This window comes from Coenobita brevimanus, chromosome 24 (assembly GCF_032717465.1).
Source record: "Coenobita brevimanus isolate Jiangsu-jjx chromosome 24, ASM3271746v2, whole genome shotgun sequence".
Taxonomy (NCBI): Eukaryota; Metazoa; Arthropoda; class Malacostraca; order Decapoda; family Coenobitidae; genus Coenobita; species Coenobita brevimanus.
Window position 1 is genome coordinate 16167423 of NC_136977.1, and position 22319 is coordinate 16189741.

The 22319-nt window shown below is 42.3% G+C and overlaps 1 protein-coding gene across 1 annotated transcript in view; it reads right to left on the reverse strand.

Moving 5' to 3' along the window:
• Positions 1–22319, reverse strand: part of LOC145393503 (proteasome adapter and scaffold protein ECM29) — an 835694-nt gene that overhangs the window by 240582 nt on the left and 572793 nt on the right. The window contains exons 16-17 of the mRNA XM_080267631.1: positions 4156–4292; positions 3424–3538 (exon numbers count right to left, since the gene is read on the reverse strand). Of these exons, the coding sequence (XP_080123757.1) occupies positions 3424–3538; positions 4156–4292 (252 nt within the window). The remainder of the gene's footprint in view (positions 1–3423; positions 3539–4155; positions 4293–22319) is intronic.

Below are 22319 nucleotides of genomic sequence, written 5' to 3' on the forward strand. Positions count from 1 at the left end.
TAAGGGATATAAAAGAGTGAAATGAGGTTTTAGAGGTAAGTATGTAAAATACAGTACAATATGAAACATTCTGGGTATTTACAAGTCCCTGGCCATCTTGATGAATAACACGCCTCCTCTCAGACTCTCAGTAAAAAGGAGTTTCTGAAGCACCTGCAGTACACTGTACATGAAGTCTTGCACTGAACTTAGTCATTTGCACTCAGAATTCCATTCTCTTAACACCGCGCACTCTAGTCTTACTTGCGCTCCATTGTACCTTAATGAAATAAGTGTTGCACTCTGCACTTAAAGTCTTTGCACTCATAAATCCATTTTCTAAACATAACACACTCTAGTTAATTTGCACTACTGTACACTGAAAGTCTATAAAATCAGTGTTGCACTCTGCACTTTAGTCTTTGCACTCAGAATTCTAATTCTTAACACTATGCACTGTTTTTTTTCACTGCACAACACTGTAAATTCCCGTGTGGTCTAGTGGAGAAGTTCTTGCCGTTTATCACTGTCAGAGTCTGAGAGTAGCTGATGCAGGTGGCCTAGGGGTGCGTCGTTGGGTCGTGGTGATGGAGTACCCACTGTAGATTACTCTGAAGAGAGACGCAAACTCACGTCAAGTGGTGACCACCGTGCCTGATGTGCTGGGCACAGCAGCGGTCATGGGTCTGAAAAAGCTGTCAATGGTTGATTGATGCAAGGAATGACGATTTTGACAATTAATGATGCGCTGCCTGAAAGCGCGCACTTCTTCCATAAGTCCCAAGGGCCCCATCTCCCTGTCGCAGTCCAGGTGTTCCAGGTAGTCGAGAACAAACTCTAAGTGTTCCCGAAGTGCACTCAGCTTGGGGATGGCTGGAGTAGTGTCACGCTGAGAGGAGTCCACATCATCATCGCTGTCCTTGTCGGAATCTTCTAGCTGGGTACTGACACCTGCAATTGAAGATGCGATCTCAATATCAGACATGGTCTGATACCCAGGATTGCCCTCGTCGTCATCCAACCACTCACGCACTTCGTCCACATCAACATCGTCGCAATGCGCAAGTAGACATGCATGGAAATCATCCACGTCAAAACCTAGGAAATCGTGCTCCACATCCGTTCCGAGAAGCAGACAAGACAAACCATTTTCTAGAGTCTTGACAGGGACTTCCTTCCATGTACTGGCCCAGCTGTAAATGGAAGACTTGATGTTGTAGCGGCGAAGGTTTTCCAAAGTCCGTTGGCCTCGCGTGTCCCGTCCCTCCCTGCGCTCGTCCTTGTCCTCGAGAACAACCATCACCTCGTCCAGGAACATCCATCAGTACAGCCTCTTCGTTGCCACGATCACTCCTTGGTCCATTGGTTGGATGAGAGCAGTCGTATTAGGTGGCAGAAACATGCACCTAATGCGCCCATTCTTAGCCACCAAGTCCTTGCCGCATAGGTGAGCAGATGCATTGTCGAGGAGAAGGAGGGCCTTTACCTGGTTGCGTGGGATTCTCAGTTTCTCTGTCTGGTAATGGATGACCTCCTTGAAGAAATGGCGGTGGACCCAGTCTTTGAAGATCTGGGCAGTGAACCATGCCTTCAAAGAATGGTACCAAACGACAGGAAGGACAACCATCACCCCATGAAGACACTGAGGCTGCTTTGCACGGCCAACAATAACAGGCTTAAGCTGGTGAATGCCATTAGCACTGGCACAACACAAAGAAGATATCCGTTGCTTGGAGAGCTTGCGGCCAGATACACACTTCTCCGTCCCCTCGGCTAGAGTGTTTGTAGGCAAAGAGTGATAGAATAAACCAGTTTAGTCAGCATTGTAGACTTGACTGAAAGTGAGGCCCTCCCTGTCAATCAAGCCCTTCATCTTGTGCTGAAACTCCTCTACTCCATCCTCGTTGGCGTCCAAAGCTTCGCCATGAGACTTACGGTTGGTAAGGCCATGTCGTAACTTGAACGCGAAGAGCCAACCTTTGGATGCCTTGAAGTCTGGGGTGTTGTGAAGCCTTGCGAACTTCTCAGCAGCAGCATTCAGCTCCGTGCCACGCACCAGCACACCAGCAGCATGTTGCTGTCGATACCAAATCAATGTGGAGCGGTCGACTTCAGCAAACTTGGGAGTAAACATCATCTTCCTCTCCACGTTGCATTTGCTTTTCGACGAGAAGTCAGCCGTGTACTGCATGAGTTTGTTGCGGGATCTCTTGATATCAAACAAAGTAGATCGGGTCAGGCTGAATTCATGAAGGATGCATAAGGTAGACCATCCTGCATCCACCTTGTCTAATATCTCCCTCTTCTTCTCCACAGTCAAAACCACTCTCTTCCTCTTCTCAGGTGGCGGGGCCATCATCACACACATTAACAAGAGGCCCGAGAGCAGCAGCAGAGCCTGCAGCAGGTAAGGCACCACCACAAAAGCGAGCACATGGGCGGCCACGATGACGAGCGTGGACTCACAACAAAAGACTGGCGGTAAGTGGGGAGGATGCAGGGGCACCTAGCGGACGGCGGCGGAACTACGCACCAAAACACAGCTGGTCCGCGCCAAGCACACCGAGTTCAAATTACGGGGGAAAAAAGTTGGATTTTTTTTCTAATTTTTTGCGATTTTTGGCCCACTTTGGGAATATTGGATCCCGGGACCAAAATATTCGGTAAGTGGGGATGTCCGGAAAGTAGGCATCCAGATAGTAAGGGGATTACTGTATTTCTTCCAGAATGCAACAACAGTCATGATGATGGGGGTTGCAGGTATGCCAGGTGGAGCAGGTGAGTCAAGTGGGGCTGTGGAGGTGGAGGGGAGGGCAGCTGGTGAGTCAGGCAGGGCAATGGAGGTGGAAGGGACAGCAGTGGGTGAGTCAGGAGAGGATCCTCCATCTCCTCACTACTGCTCACATTTTCGGCAATTTCCCTCTTCTTGTTTGTCTGCTTCATTCCTCATCTTGTTATGGATGTATTTGCAGTATAACAACTTGGCATTTGCAAAATAACCATTATTCCAGTGAATCCAAATGTTATTATAGAAACTGGGTATCTATTCAAACTTACTGTTATTGCCAAAAACGTTATAGTCGAAGTCGTTATTGGTGCGATCTTACTGTAGACTCCTCTTGAGCACCTTCCCCATGAGCCTCTAAGTCACGATGCGGGCATCATGTGGGGAGGGGGGGGTCGCATAGTCTGGAAAAACGGCAGTTCTGGGCCACTTCTTGCCTCTGCCTCGTGTATTGTGGGCTAAACTCGCACCTTCAGAGTTTTATAGTTATGATTTTTGGTCACTCATGTACTATGCGATTCATGCACTGTGATCACGTGTACTGTGTGAGCCCACTGTACGTATCACCAGAGGGCGGTATCTGCCAATATCAGTTCAAATTATGGGACATATCCTACTGTACTGTACTGACAGCAGCTTTGGAAAAAAACATCACATACCATTATTGTCTCCAAGAAGATTCATGAATGCTTCTTGTATCCTGGTAAGCCTGTGTTGAATAATGGGCTTGTTGCGACATCTTTTGAGGAGAGCAAGAAGCCAGATGCATGAAGCCTGCAATACAAACACAATATTGTACTTCAACTTCCAAAACAACCATCAATATACAATGCCAGAAACCTATCTTAACCTCATATGAAAGTGGCGAAGGCACTCATAAACTGGGCTGTGGTTTAGTAGGAAATATCTGAGCCTGGCTTCTAGGTAACTGTATCTCTATCATAGTTTCGTCACTCTCTCCTACAGAACATTTTTCTTTGTCTTTCATCCCAAGCAACTGTTTGAACACTCACAGCAACTGAAGGATGCTAGTTATTAATTTTATAAAGTTTGCTTTAGAAAAACTTATCACAAACTATTTTTCACTTGCCAGGAATGACAGTCAATTATTTCTGGGCACAGGATATTCTCCATGGTTGCTAAGCCTGGGGAGTAATAAGAAAAATGCTGAAACATGTCTCATAGGTAATGAAGCTGCATCTGTGGTGACTGATATCATATACTGTACATACAGGCTATTAACATCTCTTTTCTCCATACCAGAGTTCTGATATATAGCCATTACACAGTATATCCCAGTTTAGAGTTCTTAGCATGGCACCTTAGGATTGTCTCAAATCATTGTATAAGCCGAGTGACAAAAATGCATATATCGTTAGAAAAGGACTCACCTGCCTGATGCTAGGCTGGGTCTTGTGTACATAATTATCTAGAAGTTCTGTTAGCAGCCAGGTGAGTGTGTCTGTACTATTGCCATCATCTCCATCACCAGAAATATCACCTTCACCAGTATCCATTGCCTCCTCACCTTAAAAAGAATTATATAAGTCAGGAGTCTAAGATCAACATTAAAGTATACCCAAATACTGTACAGGTACTACCACCACTATTCAATACACTGAAACTTCAACTCAAAACAAAACACTTTACTGAATATAAATAACTCATGCTCTTCAAGAACAGGGAGAAAGTGGACAGATGGCATGAGAATTTTAATAAGCTGCTGAATGTAGACAACAAAAGTAATGATAGTATAGGTAGCTGATGAGTGGCTGGGAGAAGAAAAGACAATTACAGAAGGATGATCAGCAAGACAAAAGGGTGTGATGCACTGAATGAAGCTGAACTGAAGAAAACACCAGGGACTGATGAGATGCACGGTGATATGCTGAAAGATGTGAGACAGAGCGACTGAAAAGGTCGGAGAATGGTCAGACTGGCCTAGGTGAAAGAAATAGCATCAGAGAAATGGAAGTATGGGTTAATAGTTCTCTTGTACAAGGAAAACAGGGAAAGAGGAGTATGTGGCAGCCATATAGTTATCTGTCTTCCTTGCACAGAGGGAAAGATATACTGTTGGATGAGTCAATGGACTGAGGAGGATACAGAAGTTAAGGGAGAGAGCTGAGTGACTGGCATAAGTGAAGCATGAGGGTTTTCGGAAGCGGGAAGGTGCGCAGACCTGATCGACTAGAATAGTAGTTACATAAGTGACAAAGAGCTGTGTATTACTCTAGGTGGGGGCACTCACCATCCACTCACTCGTAGTGCTGCTCTCAGGTAACTGCCTGTTCCTTTCTTCCTTCCTTCTTTCCTTCTGTCCTCTTCTGTCATTCTTTCCTTCATTTTTTTCTCTTCCTTATGCCTACAGGTGACTCTACACTCCCTCTTGTCTTATTTTCATTCATTCTTACCTCTTCCTTCTGCCTATGGTTGACTGTACACTGAGTGACAAGCCAAATGGTTTCCTGTACACCAGGAAACCATTTACTATGCTGGGAGGTAACCATATAACTATATGATGGTGTCTGGTGGTTTAACAGGCAATTAAGGGGAGTGGACTGTTGTTACTTATGAAGGTACATTTTTTCTTATATTTGTCTGATTTTTTAATATGTTTTGTTACTTTATGTGAGCAATAACATCCCAAAGTTTGAGTAAATTTGGTTGATTAGTTTTTACAGAAAAAAATAATATATGCGTAATATGTATAAAAAAGAAGAGATGCAAGAAATGGGAAACCAGGGGAAGTGTGTTCATCTGATCTCTATGATATTTGGTAGTTTTACTAATGAAACCCTCATTAATAAATTGCCCTAACAGTTTTTTAATATTCTTCACCATTGCTGAACAAAAAAATTCCCATAATGCCTATGTATTTATCCCAAATTTTACCCCCTTCTTGTCATATTTCAAAAAATCATTACAGTCATGTTTCAGTCCCTGTAAAAAATACACGGATAAAATTTTCTCCTTTCATTCCTCGTTTTGTATGTATTTTGCTTTTTGTCTAAACTAATGGAATTATATCACTCCAAAGGACTGTAAGTTTAGTTCCGAGATATCACTCATTTTCTGTTGACTTGTAGTGTCTGTATGATAGGAAACAGCTTAGGTACTTTTTTTTTATTTTATGAGTTAGGATTAGGGATGGTTATGAAGAAGTAGAGTATGTTGGAGAAGAGAAAGATGGAGAAAAAGACGTAGAAGGTTGGGGTTTATCAGGTGAGGTGGCGGTGGGGGGGGCAGGTAAGAGAGGAAGTGGCCATGGTGGAGAAAGAACTGCAGCTTCCAACACGTTTTTCTCCCATTGAAATGGCATCAAATTCTTCTCTTCCGCTTTCTTACACTGCAGTAGCTTCTTAGACGGTTTCCCCATCTTCAGAAAGTGTGCAAAAACAATGAGAAATGGCCAAGATGAGCACAGATTGAGAAAAGGTTGAGACCACAGCTGGCACGTCTCACCTCTCCCAGTGTCATATCATCCCTGGCATTTCCCCGCCTCACTGCTAAACTCCAAACACTCACACTCCCATTGCCAGATGAATGACATAACTTTTACAGAAAAAAAAAAGGAAAAAATCTGGAGAAAAGTGGTCATATTATATACTGCATAGAAAATGGAGATTTCTGCAGGGAAGTGACCTCAAAATTGGAATTACAAAATAATTTTTTTGAAAGGGAAAGAATTGTCGTACAGCTGTCAAATTTTTACAGAGAACGAGTGATACTCGGAGCTATTTTATGGGGAGACTTTCACAAAATGCCTTTGTCAGTCGAAAATTAGTCCCTGCTAGCATTCACTCCCCCTAATGTGCTCCAATTGGATTGAGCCTGTGCAGGTTTATATCCAAGGGATGGTTGGGGTTTGTTGCTCGTGTAATGTCACCCAGGGATAAATGTGACTGGTCACTTTCATCTTAAATGTCAGGACCAACTTGCCTAGCTCCAGATTCCTATGCTCCTCATGGGGCAACACAGGATTAGATGATGATGATGATCATGTATTACTCTTAAAATGAGAAACTACAGACATGTCGCCTAAGGCACAGCGAACTGGTTCTGGACCGAGCCCGTGCCATAGAAAACCGCTCCATACAAATAACTAAACCTATGGGAAAAATGCATATTGGTTCTGGACATTTGCCCGAAGTCCCCCTTTTCACCCCGCTTTTCCCTATGTTTCCCCAGTTTACACATGCCCACAATCAGGCAATCAGTCAAACAAAAATGACAACCCACCTTAATCATTTCCTGTGTCAGTCCAAGTCATCTCCAAGTCCAAAGCAAACACTATCATATCAATGCAGGCAGCATTACTCACATACAGTACATTATTGCAGCAACACAATAATGACACTTGCATGATGTTGGACTGGTGCTACACGACGTATACTGTAGTACGATGCTTGGCTAAGAGGTGACAATAGAAGGGGGGGCACAGTGAACGAGTGGAAAAGACAGGGCTCTGAAGGGGTGGCGGGTCTGCGGAACTGAACCAAAACAATGCTCTGCACACCCTGGCCGCCATCTTGCCTGAGATGAGCGACAGTCGCCTTGCGTGCACCTGGCGCTTCGTACAAAATTTTCCGATGGCAATATCGTTTTAATGGGAAATTCATCATAAACTGGATTTTGGGGTGTAACTTTTTTGTTGCAGCAAATTTTGTTGTAGTGAATTATCGTGTACCAGTTCAATGTATAACGAGTAGTGATACTGTACGTGCCTGACTCCGATGATGATAGTGCTTACTGTAAGTGGAATGGGTAGGGTTGGGGGTTCTGAGGCAACAGGAGCGTTTCAAACCTTGCTGCGTCCACGCCATAGGTATTTTATGCGTGTGGTTCGTTTTCGGGGGGGTCTGGCACCCTGCTGTGTCACAGAAAACCGTGCCATAGAAGCACGCGCCATAGGCGACTTGCCTGTATTTTTGAAAGAGGTGTAAAAATGTAGAAACAGACGGGAGAGTGCGAGGATTTAGACTGGAAGAATACCAGCAACTAGAAGCAAAGTAAAGATCAGATGAAAAGAATATTTTGAAACGGCAAGGAATGGGAATGATGAGAACAAAGCATTGACAAACACAACTAGTTTTTGGTGGTTAGCAGAGAAGGAATGTGGTGCCAGAAAATGTGACACTGGTTGATGTGAAGAAAGCTGTGAAAAATGCTGATAAGAGTTATACACTGATAAGTATAAAAGAAAGAGTCCAATTAAGTGAATGATGGAATTATACAAGAAAGATTGGAAAAAGGGCGTGATTAAGTCTTTATATACAACCAAAGTTATCTGATGCAAGTGCAAAAAATCATTGTGGTACAAGTCTGCTGAGTGTTGTATGTAGGGTATATGGAAGAATTTTCACACAAAAGGTATGAAAATACATCAGAATACCTGGTGAATGACAAAATGTTTAAGGAGTGGGAGGAAATGTGCAGATCAAATACATGTATTTGCAATGAAACTGACAGTGAAGAAAGGGTCTGTAATGGTCAGTAAGGTGTTTATGGAATTTACTTATCAAGTAAAAGTATAAAACAGGGTTAACAAAGGAAGAATTATGGAAGGTTTTACATATGTAGGGTGTAAGTGAAAATTTGCTGAAAGCAACTACTGTACAAGCTTTCATGAGGGCAGTGAAGTGTTCATATAGGTAGGTAGAAAGTGAGTGGTTTAATCTACGTTGGAGTGAGACAAGGACAAGTGAAGTCCCCATGGTTGTTCAACACACAGACATTGTGTGTATACTGTGGTTGTGGTTCTTTGTTGTGTCTGAATGCTGTATGGGCAAACGATCTTAAGGCACTGAGTCTTGTGTTAATTTATCTTAAATGTTTGTGATGTGCCGTTTAAATGACACTGATGTATGTTACACCAAAGATTGTGTGTGTGTGTGTGTGTGTGTGTGTGTGTGTGTGTGTGTGTGTGTGTGTGTGTGTGTGTGTGTGTTCTTACCTAATTGTTCTTACCTAATTGTATCTTTACAGGAATGAGTCAAGCTCATACTGTCCCGTGTCTTAAACCATATTTATCGTACATATCCTTAAATTTGTGAATTGTTTTGGCACACACTATTTCATTCGGTAGTGCATTCCATTGATCAATTGCTCTGTTCGGGAAACTGAATTTCCTTATGTCTTTATCACCTCTCTTCTTATGCAGTTTTTTGCAGTGTCCTCTTGCTGATGCTTCTCCATATGTTAAGTAATCATTTATGTCTATTTTCTCCTTTCCTGATATGCATTTATATAGCATTATCATGTCACCTCTTTTCCTTCTCTCCTGTAGTGTTGGTAGATTCAGTTTATTTAGTCTTTCTTCATAGCTTAGGTCCCTTAAGCTTGGTATCCATCTTGTAGCGGCCCTTTGAACTTTTTCAATCTTGTCTATGTGCTTTTTGAGATGAGGACTGCAGACTACTGATGCATATTCCAGGGTTGGTCTAATGAATGATGTTATTATCCTTCTTAGCATGTCTTCATTTATGTATGTGAATGCTATTCTCATATTTGCAAGCAGTGTATACATGTTCCGTACCTTCTCGCTGATGTGATCAGCCGGAGATAGTCTGCTATTGATAATCACACCTGGGTCTTTCCCTCTTTCTGATGTGTATAGGGTTTTATTTCCTAACTTATAATCCCAATCAGGTCTTTTTCCACTTTTACCAAACTTGATTACATGACACTTGTCCACATTGAATTCCATTTGCCATGTACTACTCCATTCATGAAGTTTATTTAATTCTTCTTGTAGCTCTTTACAAGAGTCTGTGTTAGTAATTCTCCTTTATATTTTTGCATCATCTGCAAACATATTCAGATAGCTCTCATTTCCAGTGTTACTGTTTATATCATTTATATACACTAAAAACATAATTGGTGCCAGCACTGAACCCTGTGGTACTCCACTAGTCACTTCATTCCATGATGAGTAGTTTCCTCTTAGTACTGTCCTCATTTCTCTTTTTATGAGAAAGTCTTGCATCCAACAAAACAGTTTGCCTCGAATTCCTCCTTCATGGTACAGTTTCCATAAAAGTCTTTGGTGTGGTACTGTGTCAAAAGCTTTCTTGAAATCTAAATAGATACTGTCCACCCATCCTTTCCTTTCCTGTATTGTGTTTGTTATTCTGTCATAGTAGCTCAACAGATTAGTAACACATGATTTTCCTTTTCTGAAACCAAACTGTCTTTCTGTTATCATACTGTGTTCTTCTAGATAATTTACCCAAGCTTTTCTTATAAGTTTTTCTAATACCTTGCTTACAACACTGGTCAGTGATACTGGTCGGTAGTTGAGTGGATTTTGTCTATTTCCTTTCTTGAATAAGGGGACAATATTTGCTTTTTTCCAAATATCAGGTAGTTTACCTTGACTCAAGGATTTCTTGAAAATTAAAAATAATGGTTTACATAACTCCTTTGCACATTCTCGTAATACCCAACATGAAATTTCATCAGGACCACTGCTTATCCTCTGTCTAATCTACTTAACTCCTCCTGTATTACTTTTTCTGCTATTTGTATATCTGGTAGTATGTATGGACATGCGTGTTCCACATAGTCCCTCTCAAAATTTTTTCTTCTGTAAAAACTAATTGGAAATTCTTATTTAGTGCTTCACAAATATCTTTCTCTTGTGTATAAGTGATTCCCTCGTCCGTAATGGATTGTATTATATCTTTTACTTTAGTTTTGCTTCTGATATAGCTGTAAAACAGCTTTGGTTGATCACTACTTTTATTTATTATATCCTCCTCAAACTGTTTTTGGGCTTCCCTCCTTATTCTTGTATAGTCGTTTCTTGCCTGTTTGTAATTATTATACACCCTTTCACTATTGTGTCTTCTGTATCTATTCCACAACAAATCTCTTCTTTCTTTTGATATTTTACATTCTATATTGAACCATTTCTGTATTTTCTTATCTGCTTCTTTGTGCTGTGGGATGTACTTCTGGACTCCTGTTTCATAAAATTCACAAAATTTTTTATATACAGCATTTAAATCTTGTCCTCTAAGCTCATTTTCTCAATCAACTTCTAAGAAATACTTTTTTAGGTCTTGATAATTTCCCTTTTTATAGTTTAGGCTCTTTTTGTAACTATCATTGCTGTTTACTATGTCATATGCTATCCTGAAGTTATAATTTAGTACTGCATGATCGCTTTTGCCGAGTGGAGGGTGATATATTAAACTGTCAATATCATTTTCTTGCCTTTGTAAATATTAGATCTAGCACTGAAGGTACATCAAGTCCTCTTTTTCTGGTGGTTTCCCTCACATGTTGCGTTAAGAAAAACTCTTGTACAAGATCCAGGAGCTTTTGATCCCAACAGCTTTCTTGGCTATTTATATCTAGAGTATTCCAATTTATATTTGTATTGAAGTCCCCAGTTAGTATCATTCTTTCCGATTTCTCTTCCATTTTATGTAGCAATGATCTTACACTCTGAATTGTACTCTCTGCCAGGTCCTCATATTCGTCTCTTTCCCATGTGTTTGATCTGGGTGGCATGTACAAATTGGCTACAATTACTTTACTTTCAGATGTGTCGATCTCTACTGCAATCAGTTCTACTTGTGATGGTATATCTAGTTTTATTTCATTGACTTTTAGATTTTTCTTAGTTAATATTATAATTCCTCCTTTTTTTAAATATCTGTCTCTTCTCCATATATTGTATTCCTCTAAGTTTAGTATGTCATTTGATATCCTTGGTATTAATTTTGTTTCAGTTAGGCATATTATTTGTGGTTCATTTTCTCTGACATAATCATTCATCTCTAGTAATTTAGATACCATTCCATCCACATTTGAGTACATCAACTTTATCATCTTGTTTATATACTTGTCATGACATGGTTCTACTACCTTCCTCCTTTTTCTTCCATCCTGTTTGTGTACCACTTTCGTACCTGCAATCCTATTACTTTGTAAAAAAATTTCTTCTTCTCCTCTTCTGATCTTCCATTTTTTGTTTTTGCTTCCTCCCTTTTCTCTTTCAGTAATTCCAGTTCCTCTTGTGTTAGGCATCTTTTTATCCATACATTTTTGAACTCCTCTTTTTCCTTAAGATTCTTTGCATTTTTTAGTATCTCTTCCACAGTGTTTACACTCTGGAAAGTCACCTTTAGAGGTCTTGTCTTGCTTTTCTCGTATTTCCCTAACCTTTTGTGTTCCTCTATGTCTTTACTACAGATTTCCTCTGATACTTCTTTCAGTAAGCTCATTACATTTGCCATCTCCTTTTTGTCTCTTGTGATCTTGTTTTTAACTTCATCCTCTTCTATACCAGTGATTACTATTGATTTGTTTATCTCTACTGAATCTCTGACTAACTTTGGATTGTTTTGGATTATTCTTTTCACCTCCTTTTTAATGCTTTTTTCCTCCACCCTTGTTTCTAAGACTTTCTTTACTTTCACCATTTCAATATACGTGGTTTCTACATCATTTTTGTAGCTTTGCACAGCTTCATTTACTTGTGTTATCTTCTCCTCAATATCACTGCTCTGGTCAATAAGACTGCTAACTTGCCTAATTGTCTCTGTCATTTTTGAACTCTTCCATAACACTCTCGTGATTGACTACTGTCCTTGCCATTTCACTCATTTTCTTCCTAAGTGTACTCAATTCCACGGTTAGTTCACTGATGGTTGTGTCTTTCTTATTGGCCTCCCTTCCTAGTTTTTCTATTTCTTCCTTTTGCAAGTGCATCTGCTTCTTTATTTCATCAATTTCATTTTTGAAAGCCATTTCTAGTTTGTTTACACGTTCAACCAGTCTATTGTGGGTCTCTACTTCAACCAGTTCTTGGTAGAAAACATCATTTTGCTTTTTACCTTTATCCCTTTTCTTTTCCAAATTTGTTTTACTGAAGTATGTATCCATTTTGCAATACTTAAAGTGCAAAGCATATACTTACAATCTCCGTCTTGTTGTAGTCTAAACAAACCTCAGAGATGACTCAGCGTATTCTTTCGTCTTGGTTCTATTTCCTGTTTTTACAAGTCTTGTTGAAACTTATTATTTTTTTCCTTTTTATAATGAACAATCATTTAGTCTAACCTGGTACTGAGCTTGACTCATACAAAGATACTATTTAGGTAATGCCACTGGCCATGATGATTTGGTACGGAGCGCCGGTGTCACACGTCCGCCTAGATTGAATCCCTGTGTGTGTGTGTGTGTGTGTGTGGTAGGGGGGTGTTGTTTACGATGAGGTGTGGAATGTGAATATGTTCTGCTGTCCAGTTTGTGAGAAGGGTTGCTGTAGATATGGCTGGAGATATATTGAGTCGTTTGCAGTGAACCATTTGTGTAGTGAGTTAAGGTAAGGCTGAAGGATGTGTGCAGCTGTGTTTGCATTTTGGTGTGTACATGTGTTATGTCGTCTGCTTAGGAAGCTATGTGTATCTGTGGTATGTGGGGTGTGGGTATGTCATGCAAGTATAGGTTAAAGAGTGTACGGGGCAAAACAGATCATTGTGGGATGCCGTTTGTGAAGTTTCTGATGTTTGATGACTGACCAGCAAATGTTACATGTGCACAACTGCCTGCTAAGTAATTTGTCAGGCATCTTTTTGTGTTATTGTGCATGTTTGTGTTGAAAATTTTGTTTGTGAGGCTGTGGCAGGGGATGGCATCAAAAGCTTTGCTAATGTCTAGTGTGGCTAGGAGTGTTGTGTGTGGTGGCCTAGCTGACTTCATGCCATCAAAAACTCTTTGTGTAAGGTCTGTAGAAGAGTGTTTGCAGAGTGTAGTGGCCTAAAACCATGCTGTCATGGAACCAGGGGGATGTGAGGTGTTACTAATTATAATACTGTACTACTCTTTCAGTGACCTTCGAGTAAGTGCAGAGTAGCGTGATGGGGCAGTGTTTGGGAGGCAATGTGGGGTCTATATTTGGTTTTGGGATAGTGATGATGGTACCATTCTGCCAGATGTTGGGCATTTTATTGTGTGAGTAGCTGTAGTTTGACATGTTGGCATGTGCTTGTATGCCTTGTGATCCAAGATGTTTAAGGTGCATGTTGCTTAAGTTGTCTGAGCCACAGGTCGATGAGTGCTTAAGGTTGCTAATGATGTGCTTTGTCTGGTTGTAAGTGATGGTTGCAAAGTCTGGGCCTGTTTGTTACGTAGGATGACACATCGGTCGTCAATATGGGGGTTTAGATGACTGACGTGAAAAGTGATTGATGACAGTGCTTGTTTGTTGTTTGTTTGAGGGTATGGTGTCTGTTATTGTGATGGCAGTGTGTGATTGTGTTGTGTTGCTGTTGGAGAGTGTGATGCTGTTTAGTGTTTTGTAGTAGAGTCTGCTGGTGTTTGTTTTGTGGTCAACTGTTTGGAGAAAGATATTCCAATTTAAGGTTTGCTGCTCTGATATTTTATTGTTTATTTGACTGATCAGTGCTTCTATCTGTTGTACAGTGTCTTGTGTATGGGGTGTTAGGGAGTGTTGCAGTGTGTCGCACTGACTGATGAGGCCTTGAGTTTCTGGTGTGAAGTTAGGGTTGTCTCTCTTTCTGTTGCCTCTAGGAATGTGTCTTTTGTCTGCAATTTGAATAATTGTATTGAATGTGTGCACATCATTGTTGATGTTTGTGATGGGTGTACTGTTTAGTGTTTCAAAGTGTTGTTCTGTTTCAGTTGTGATGGCCTCCCAGTTCACTCTCTTATAACAAGCATATGTGTGTCTGGGGTCAGCTGGAGTGATTCTGGTTTTGGTAGTGATGATCTGGAGGTGGTCAGAGCCAAGGGTTTTGACCACTCTCCAGGATATTGTAGGGATGAGGTTTGGGGAGCAAAAGGTGATATCTGGGAATGATGGGAGGAAGAGTATTGGTGTGGGATATGGGTATGTTGATGGAGATTGTTGAGGATGAAAAGATTATCTGTTTGGGATTGTAGTACCAGCCTCTGTCTGTGTCAGGGTTGTTGACATGCCAGGCCGACACCTTGGCATTGAAATCATCACCCAGGACTGGCGTATTTGAGGAGAATAATTGTGTGGTACTGTGGGGGATGACTGGGGGGGTGGGGAATGTGTGTACTGGTGATTTTTGTGTGTGATATTGCAAGTGCATATTTTAACTGACTATTTCAGTTGTGAAGTCATGCGGGGGGAGATGTGATTTTTGTGTGCATCGGTATCTGAAAAGTTGATGGATTTGTGTACCAGGGTGATGAGTCTAACGCCACTGCTGTCGGCCTGGTCTTGTCTGATGGTGGTGAAATTATGAAATATGGGTGTTTTTTGTGTTCTGCGTAGTTCTGTTTCTTGTAAGATGGCAATGTGTATGGTTTGTTGTTTGATGAATTGTGCGAGTTCCTGTTATCTGGTGTTTATGCCATCTATGTTTATTTGAAGAATGTTAATGCTGTATGCACGATGTCTGCTGGGTGCTGCAACAGCACAGGGAGGGAGAGGGTGGAGGAGTAGGGGTAGGAGAAAGATGTGATAGAGATAAGGGCTGAGGCAAATCAGCCTGGAGTAGAATGAGAGGGGTTAGGGGATTGGATGGTGTGGGAAGGATAAGTGGGTTAGGCTGAAGAGGTGTGGAGGAAGTAAGTGAGGGGTTGGTGGGGGAGTTAGAGGGAAGGAGCAAGGAGCATAAGGAGCAGGTCCAGGTGTTTATGTATTGTTCTCCAGATGTAAGTGTTGTGCAGGTGATATGGGTCCAGTTCTTGCAGGAACTGCACTGAATTGAACCCTTTGTCTGTCGACTTGGAAGTGATGTGTTCTGAGCATGTTAGACATATGTATTTGTTGATGGCTCCTGGAATGCTCTCGATGTCACCGGCTAGAAGAAGTCTTCAAGAAATGAGAGGCGGAAAGTCATTTCTCGGCGTAGTGTTGGTGGAGTGGTGGTGGCAGTGGTGACAGTGTTCGTGGAGTGGTGGTGGTGGTGATGTGTTGGTGGAGTGATGGTGGGGGTGATAATGTTGGTGGAGCAGTGGTGGTGGTGATGGTGGAGTGATGGTAGTGGTGTTGTGGTAGTGACAGTTGTGTGGTGGTGATGCTGATGGTGGTGGTGGTGGAGTGGTGGTGCAGTTGTGGTGGTGATAATGTTTGTGGAGTGGTGGTGGTGATAGTGTTGGTGGAGTGGTGGTAGTAATGTTGTGGCAGTGGTGTGGTGGTGATGCTAATGGTGGTGGTCTTGGAAGTGATAGTGGCAGTGGTGGTGGTGGTGTTAGTGGCTGAGACAACAATAGTAATGGCAGTGGTAATAGTACTGGCGGTGGTGGTAGTGATGTGGTAGTGGTATGGTGTTGTGGTAGTGGTGGTGGTAGTAGTATGGTGTTGTGGACATGGTAGTGGCGGTGGTAGTGGTATGGTGTTGTGGTAGTGGTGATGGTAGTGGTATAGTGCTGTGGTAGTGGTGGTGGTAATGGTATGGTATTGTGGTAGTGGTGGTGGTATTGGTCTGGTGTTGTGGTAATGGTGGTGATAGTGGTATGGTGTTGTGGCAGTGGTGGTGGTAGTGGTATGGTGTTATGGTAGTGGTGGTATGGTGTTGTGGGAGTGGTGTGGTGGTTGTGCTGGTGGTGATGGTAGTCAAAGTGGTAGTGTTGATGGTGGTTCTGCTTCTGATTCTGGTGGCACCATCATCATGATAATCACCATCATCATCATCATCAGCAGCAGCAGCAGCAGCAGCAGCAGCGGCAGTGGCAGCAGCAGTAGTAGCATCACCAGTTTATTTTATGATGCAAAATCCTGTGTAGGTTTATATCCAGGGGGTGGTTGGGGTTTATTGCACACGTAATGCCACTCTGGGACGAGTGAGGCTGGACACTCTCATCTTAAATGTCAGGACCAACTTACCTAGCCCTGGGCTCCCACACTCCTCATGGGGCAACATAGGATTGGATGATGGATGGATGGATGGATGCAAAATATTATGGAAACTTAGAAATCTTTTACAATTTTTATATGCTGTTTTCTTATTAACAGCACATAGATCAGTCTCTGGCTATACCCCAAAGGTGTCAAACCACCTGTTCATGCACTGACAAATTTCTCCCCATGGACCTATTCTACATGTTGGACCCACTTTGACCATGGACTTATCGTTCCGCATGAACATATTTTTCCCCTCTGGACCTACCTTAATCACTGGACCTATTTTCACCGTGGATCAATTTTTTTTCTCATGGAGGTATTTTCCATACAGGCTTTTATTTCTAAAGAACATATTCTTCCAATAGATGTATTTTTCCATGTGCCTATTTTCACCATAAACCAGTTTTTGCACACAAATCTTCCACATCAACCTACTTTCCAAGTGGATCTATTCCTAACATGGGCCTGTTCTTCCTGATGAACATTTTTATTCCATGTGGTGGAAAAAAGGTCCATGGGGAAAATAGGTACATGGAGAAAATAGGTTCATGAGGGAAAATAAAGTCATGATAGAAATAACTCCATGGGGAAATCAGCTTAATGATGAAAGACTTCATGAGAAAAAATTGGTTCATAGTGAACACAGGTCTATGGACAAACTAGGTCTGCTGGAAAAATGTCTGTCAGACCCATGGTGACAATAAGTCCAGTGATTAAAATAGGACCAAGTGGGTACAACAGGTCCATGAGGAAAAACAGATGCACGGAGAATCTGGGTTGAACAGCTAAAGTATGTTCATGGAGAGGGGAGGTGGGGGAATCTGTCAATGAATGAACAGCTGGCTTGACACCTATGGAGTGTAGCCAGAGACTGCCTTATTTGCTATTACTAATAAAATAGCCCATTTTCATTTTATAACCTTTTCAAGTTTCCAAAGTATCATCTTCCATCATTAAATACACATGCGAAGCTATTATTCAGCACAATTCAGCCAAGCTCTACGATGGTTAACCTCCAAACACTGGGCTATTTTTAATGCAGTCGTCACCTCATTACGGGCAATTTCCCAGATACTGCTGAAAATCGCTTGTTTTCAAACCGTAATATCTCGGCAAGTATAGCACTGAGCGAAATGAATCAAAGACCATTTTACTCACTAACTCTTCCTCTTGTGAATGCGAGTATCTCCAGGTCTGTATGTCATTGCGCTGATGAGTAATGATGTGAGGAAGAGAACTAATTTTCGGCGTGACAGCAGGACGTGTTCGTACATCTGCCCATGGTGCCGACTAGAGCTTTGCTCTTAACGTGATAACTTCTCCACTACTAGATAAACTAGACACTGTTGCATCCAAGGCATGCCTTATGGCACTATCACTGAGACCTTTCCTTGTATCCTTGGAGAGAGGCTTGGCAGGGGTGAATGATGCAACTGGCTACAAGCGGCACAGACGGAATCAGAAAAATAGGAACCTGAAGACATCATTGTACACCTGGCAAAAGTAGGCGACAGATTGACTCTTGCCTGTGTGCTATGGAGGGACTCCCTCCCTACCCTTTGGTGACGAGATGAAATGGCAGCCAGCTCAAATGGTGATGGGAAGACAATTGCATGTACAGTAGGGCTGATCACGATGTCAGTGAGAATGGAAAGATGCACAATTAAATTTTGGCTCATGCTTTTTTTAATGTAAAGCTGTATGGTAAACACGCATCTGAGGCTTATTTTGAAACTCAAAGATTTCTAGCTTTCCAAAATTGCAAGTGAAAATTTTGTTTTTGCATTTTACCCAATTTTTTAACTTGAAAACAAATACTTGGAGATATGTTAACCTGCATCTTTTCTGAATCGTCTCACTGAGCCAAATCGTTTGAGCCAAATTTAAGCCTGTAGTATGCATAACGTGAGTTATGATCATTTCAAAACTACATATATGAGACAGTTTCAGCCAGAATATTGTTAAAATGCACATGCTGTCTGAAATAACTGAAGCTGAGCCTCCAATGCAGGATAGGTTTCAAAAGGTCTTGGGACAGCTTTGGTATTCCTAATGAGTAGGGACGCGATGAATGTTAATGAAAAACCAAATATATCGCATAATGAATGCTTGTATATGTACAGGAAATTGCGAAGGTGCATAAAAACCTTATTTCCAAAGCTATAGTTATGAGCTTTTCTTTTGAAATTCACTGTGTCTCTGTAGAGGCATTGGTAACATATAATTTATTAAAACAATCTGCATGTCTTATCTTACAACTCACAGGTGACAGTATTACTCCAGTAAAGTTTTAAAAGCCTTCTTTGACTTTAACTTTGACAGGTACTTTCTGTGTTGCTGTGAATATCAGACAAAACCACCTTGATAAAATCCATGATAATACTGCATGATTTCTATGTCAGACAGCCACCTCAGAGGGCTCTAAGGCTTAGCCAAAGACCAGGAAACAGACAGGCAGCAAGTTAATTTTGTTGGCAAAGGGAGGGAGTTTGACCTGAGAGATGCACCAACTTTGAGAGCTGTGATCCAGTGAAGGATTCTAATCATGGAGAAACTAATGACCGAGAAAGATATAATGAAGCAAGACATCAATCTGACAGACTTTGTGAGACAGCTGGTTCCTCTCTCATTGTGACCCAGTGCCACAGATCTAATGCCAAGTTCTGCTCTCCACTGATAATCCAGAAGAGTCTTGCGACCAAGGTTGTGAGGTTGTGGAAGAGGGTGGAGAAGGTGGCCCAGGGGAGGGTGAACAAAGCAGAAAAGAAGGTGGTGGTCCTGCTGGACAAATTTGCTGGACATCACCACCTGCCACTGCACCATCATGCCGTGCCAGGGGCCTGGGTCAGGCTGCCCTGGCAAGGAGGAGTGCCAGGCCGGGGCACACATCAAGTGCTCCTGTCTCCAGGCCAGCAAGATCCCAGTGATAAAGCTGAGATGGTTGTATGGTCAGAGAGTTAAGAAGGGGGAGAAGTTTAACATGATGATGGAAAGCGATGGCAAGGAGGAGTCTGAACACCAACATAAAGCAACCAAGAGGAAAGCTGCTGAGAAGGAGGTAGAGTTGAAGAAAACGAGGAAAAAGAAGGAGGAGGAGAGCAAGTTTCTGGAGCTGGAAGAGCAGGACTAGCTCTTCATGGCTGAGGATGGGTGGGAGGAGGTGACAACATTGTCCAACCATGAGTCACCCTGAAGCTACACCCTTCGACAACCAGCCCGATCAACCTCATCACCTGGCAGCCAGGGTGGGTGGATAAGCCAGTCTTCACCTGCTCTCTGTCCATGGCAGAGATCCAGGGTTTCCTGGAAAAGCCCTATGATGCTCCCAAGTATTCCTGCCACACCCAGTCCACTGAGCGGTGTGTGAAGCTGGTCACAGAGGCAGCGGCCGCTATGTGCGTGAAGGAGGCCAGGGACAGCTACGTCAGGTCCAGGCACTAGCACAGGAAGGCCATGCCTGGCTCCACCACTAAGAAACACATCCTGGCCACCTTCTAAGTCCTCTCCACTATAACATTAGTGATGGTTATTACAGTTTAAGTAAATTGGTTCTTTTTGCAAAGGCTGATTTCAATAAAAAGGGAAGCATATATATACAAATACTGGATTCTGGAAAGAAAGGAGTGCACAAATAAAAAACTTCATTAACCAAAATGTTTCTGGAATGCAATTTTACAATAGAAAAAAGGTGAGCCACAATCAATCTATCTATCTATTGCCAGACGCCTCAATCCCGTTTGGGGTGGCCACAAACAAATCGCCTCCAAGTCGCCCTGTCCCCTGCCATCTCACTGCCCTGCTCCCAACTCACACCTCCCTCTCTCATATACCTCTCCACCCCTTCCCTCCATCTCATCCTCGGCCTCCCCCTCCCTCTTCCCCCCTCCACCTCACTCACATACACTCTCTTCGTCAGTCTTTCACCCTCCATCCTCTCCACATGGCCAAACAACCTCAGTGTGTTCCTCATAACGCTTCCCATCACATCCACATCCACACCACAACGCTCCTTTATATCCTCATTCGTCAGCCTGTCTCTCCATGTGACTCCACAGGCTCCTCTTAAGTAACTCATTTCCACTGCTCTCACTCTTGACTTGTGTCCTTCCAACAACGTCCAAGCTTCACTTCCGTACGTTAGAGTTGGTATCACAATACTGTCATGTAGTAACTTTTTCACTTCCATGCTCACTTCCCTGTTTCTTATCACTGCTTTCAAAGAACCAGCAACCTTTCTTCCCTGCTGTACCCTTTCACGCACTTCACCCTCCAAACCTCCATCCTTACTCATCACACTACCCAAGTACTTAAACGTACTCACATTTTCCAATTCCTCACCATCCAACCTCGCTGTACATTCACTGACTTCACCTCTCTCAAAGACCATCACTTTACTCTTCCCTACATTCACCTTTAGATTCCTTTTCTTACACACTCTCTCAAACTCATCCACCAAGCCTTGCAGCTCCCCTTCGTCTTCACTCAACAACACAGTATCATCTGCAAACAACAGTACAGGGAGTTTCCAAACACTCTCCTCTCTCACCAGGGCCACTCCAACATCCACTACCCTACCTTGTACCTCTTTTATTACCCCATCCATGTAAAGACTGAACAACCATGGAGACATGACACATCCCTGTTTCAACCCAACTTTCAAAGAGAAAAATTCACTTACTTTACCATCCACACGCACTGCAGCCTTCGCACCATCGTACATACTCCTCACAGCATTCAACAACTTCCCATCTACTCCATATATTCTTAACACTTTCCACAATCCTTATCTATCCACCCTGTCATATGCTTTCTCCAAATCCATGAAAGCCGCATACAACTTCTTTCCCTTCCCTAAAAACTTTTCCACTAAAGATCTAAGAATGAATATCTGATCTACACAACCTCTTCCCTTTCTAAAGCCTCCCTGTTCTTCTCCAAGTAATTTCTCTGTTCTTTCTCTAACTCTGTCAATAAGTATCCTACCATACACTTTTCCTATTACACTAAGAAGACAAATGCCCCTATGATTACCACACACTTCTTTTTCCCCTTTTCCTTTGTACAAGGAAATAATTATACCTGACTTCCAATCCTCTGGGACTCTACCTTCCTCCCAGGCCAATCTGCACATCTTCCACATCCATTCTACTATTATCTCTCCCCCATGCTTCAGCATTTCACCATACACTCCATCAATTCCTGGGGCTTTCACTGATTTAACTTTCTTCATTGCTTCCACAACTTCTATCCTACTGATTTCTTCCTGTCTTCTCACCTCCCTCCTTCTCCCAGCCATTCCCCAGTCACTTATACTCGCATTACTTCCATCCTCTATGTTCAACAATTCCTTAAAGTGTTCTCTCCATCTGCTCACTTTTTCTCCCTTCTCCACTAGTAATCTACCATTTTTATCTTTCACTCCCCTGCTAACTTCAGTTCCACCCTGTCTTACTCTTTTCACCTCTTTCCAGAACATTTTCTTACAGTCCCTCCACTTTACACTCAAATTCCTTCCAAATTCCTCATCCACTCTCTTCTTACTCTCTCTTACTAATCTTTTCACCTCTCTCTTTCTTTCTACATATAACTCTCTCTTCCGCCTCTCAACTTCTTCCAAGCCCCTATTTCTCATCCATTCATTGTATGCTTTCTTCTTTTGTGTCACAGCCTGTCTCACCTCTTCAGTCCACCACACTGTTC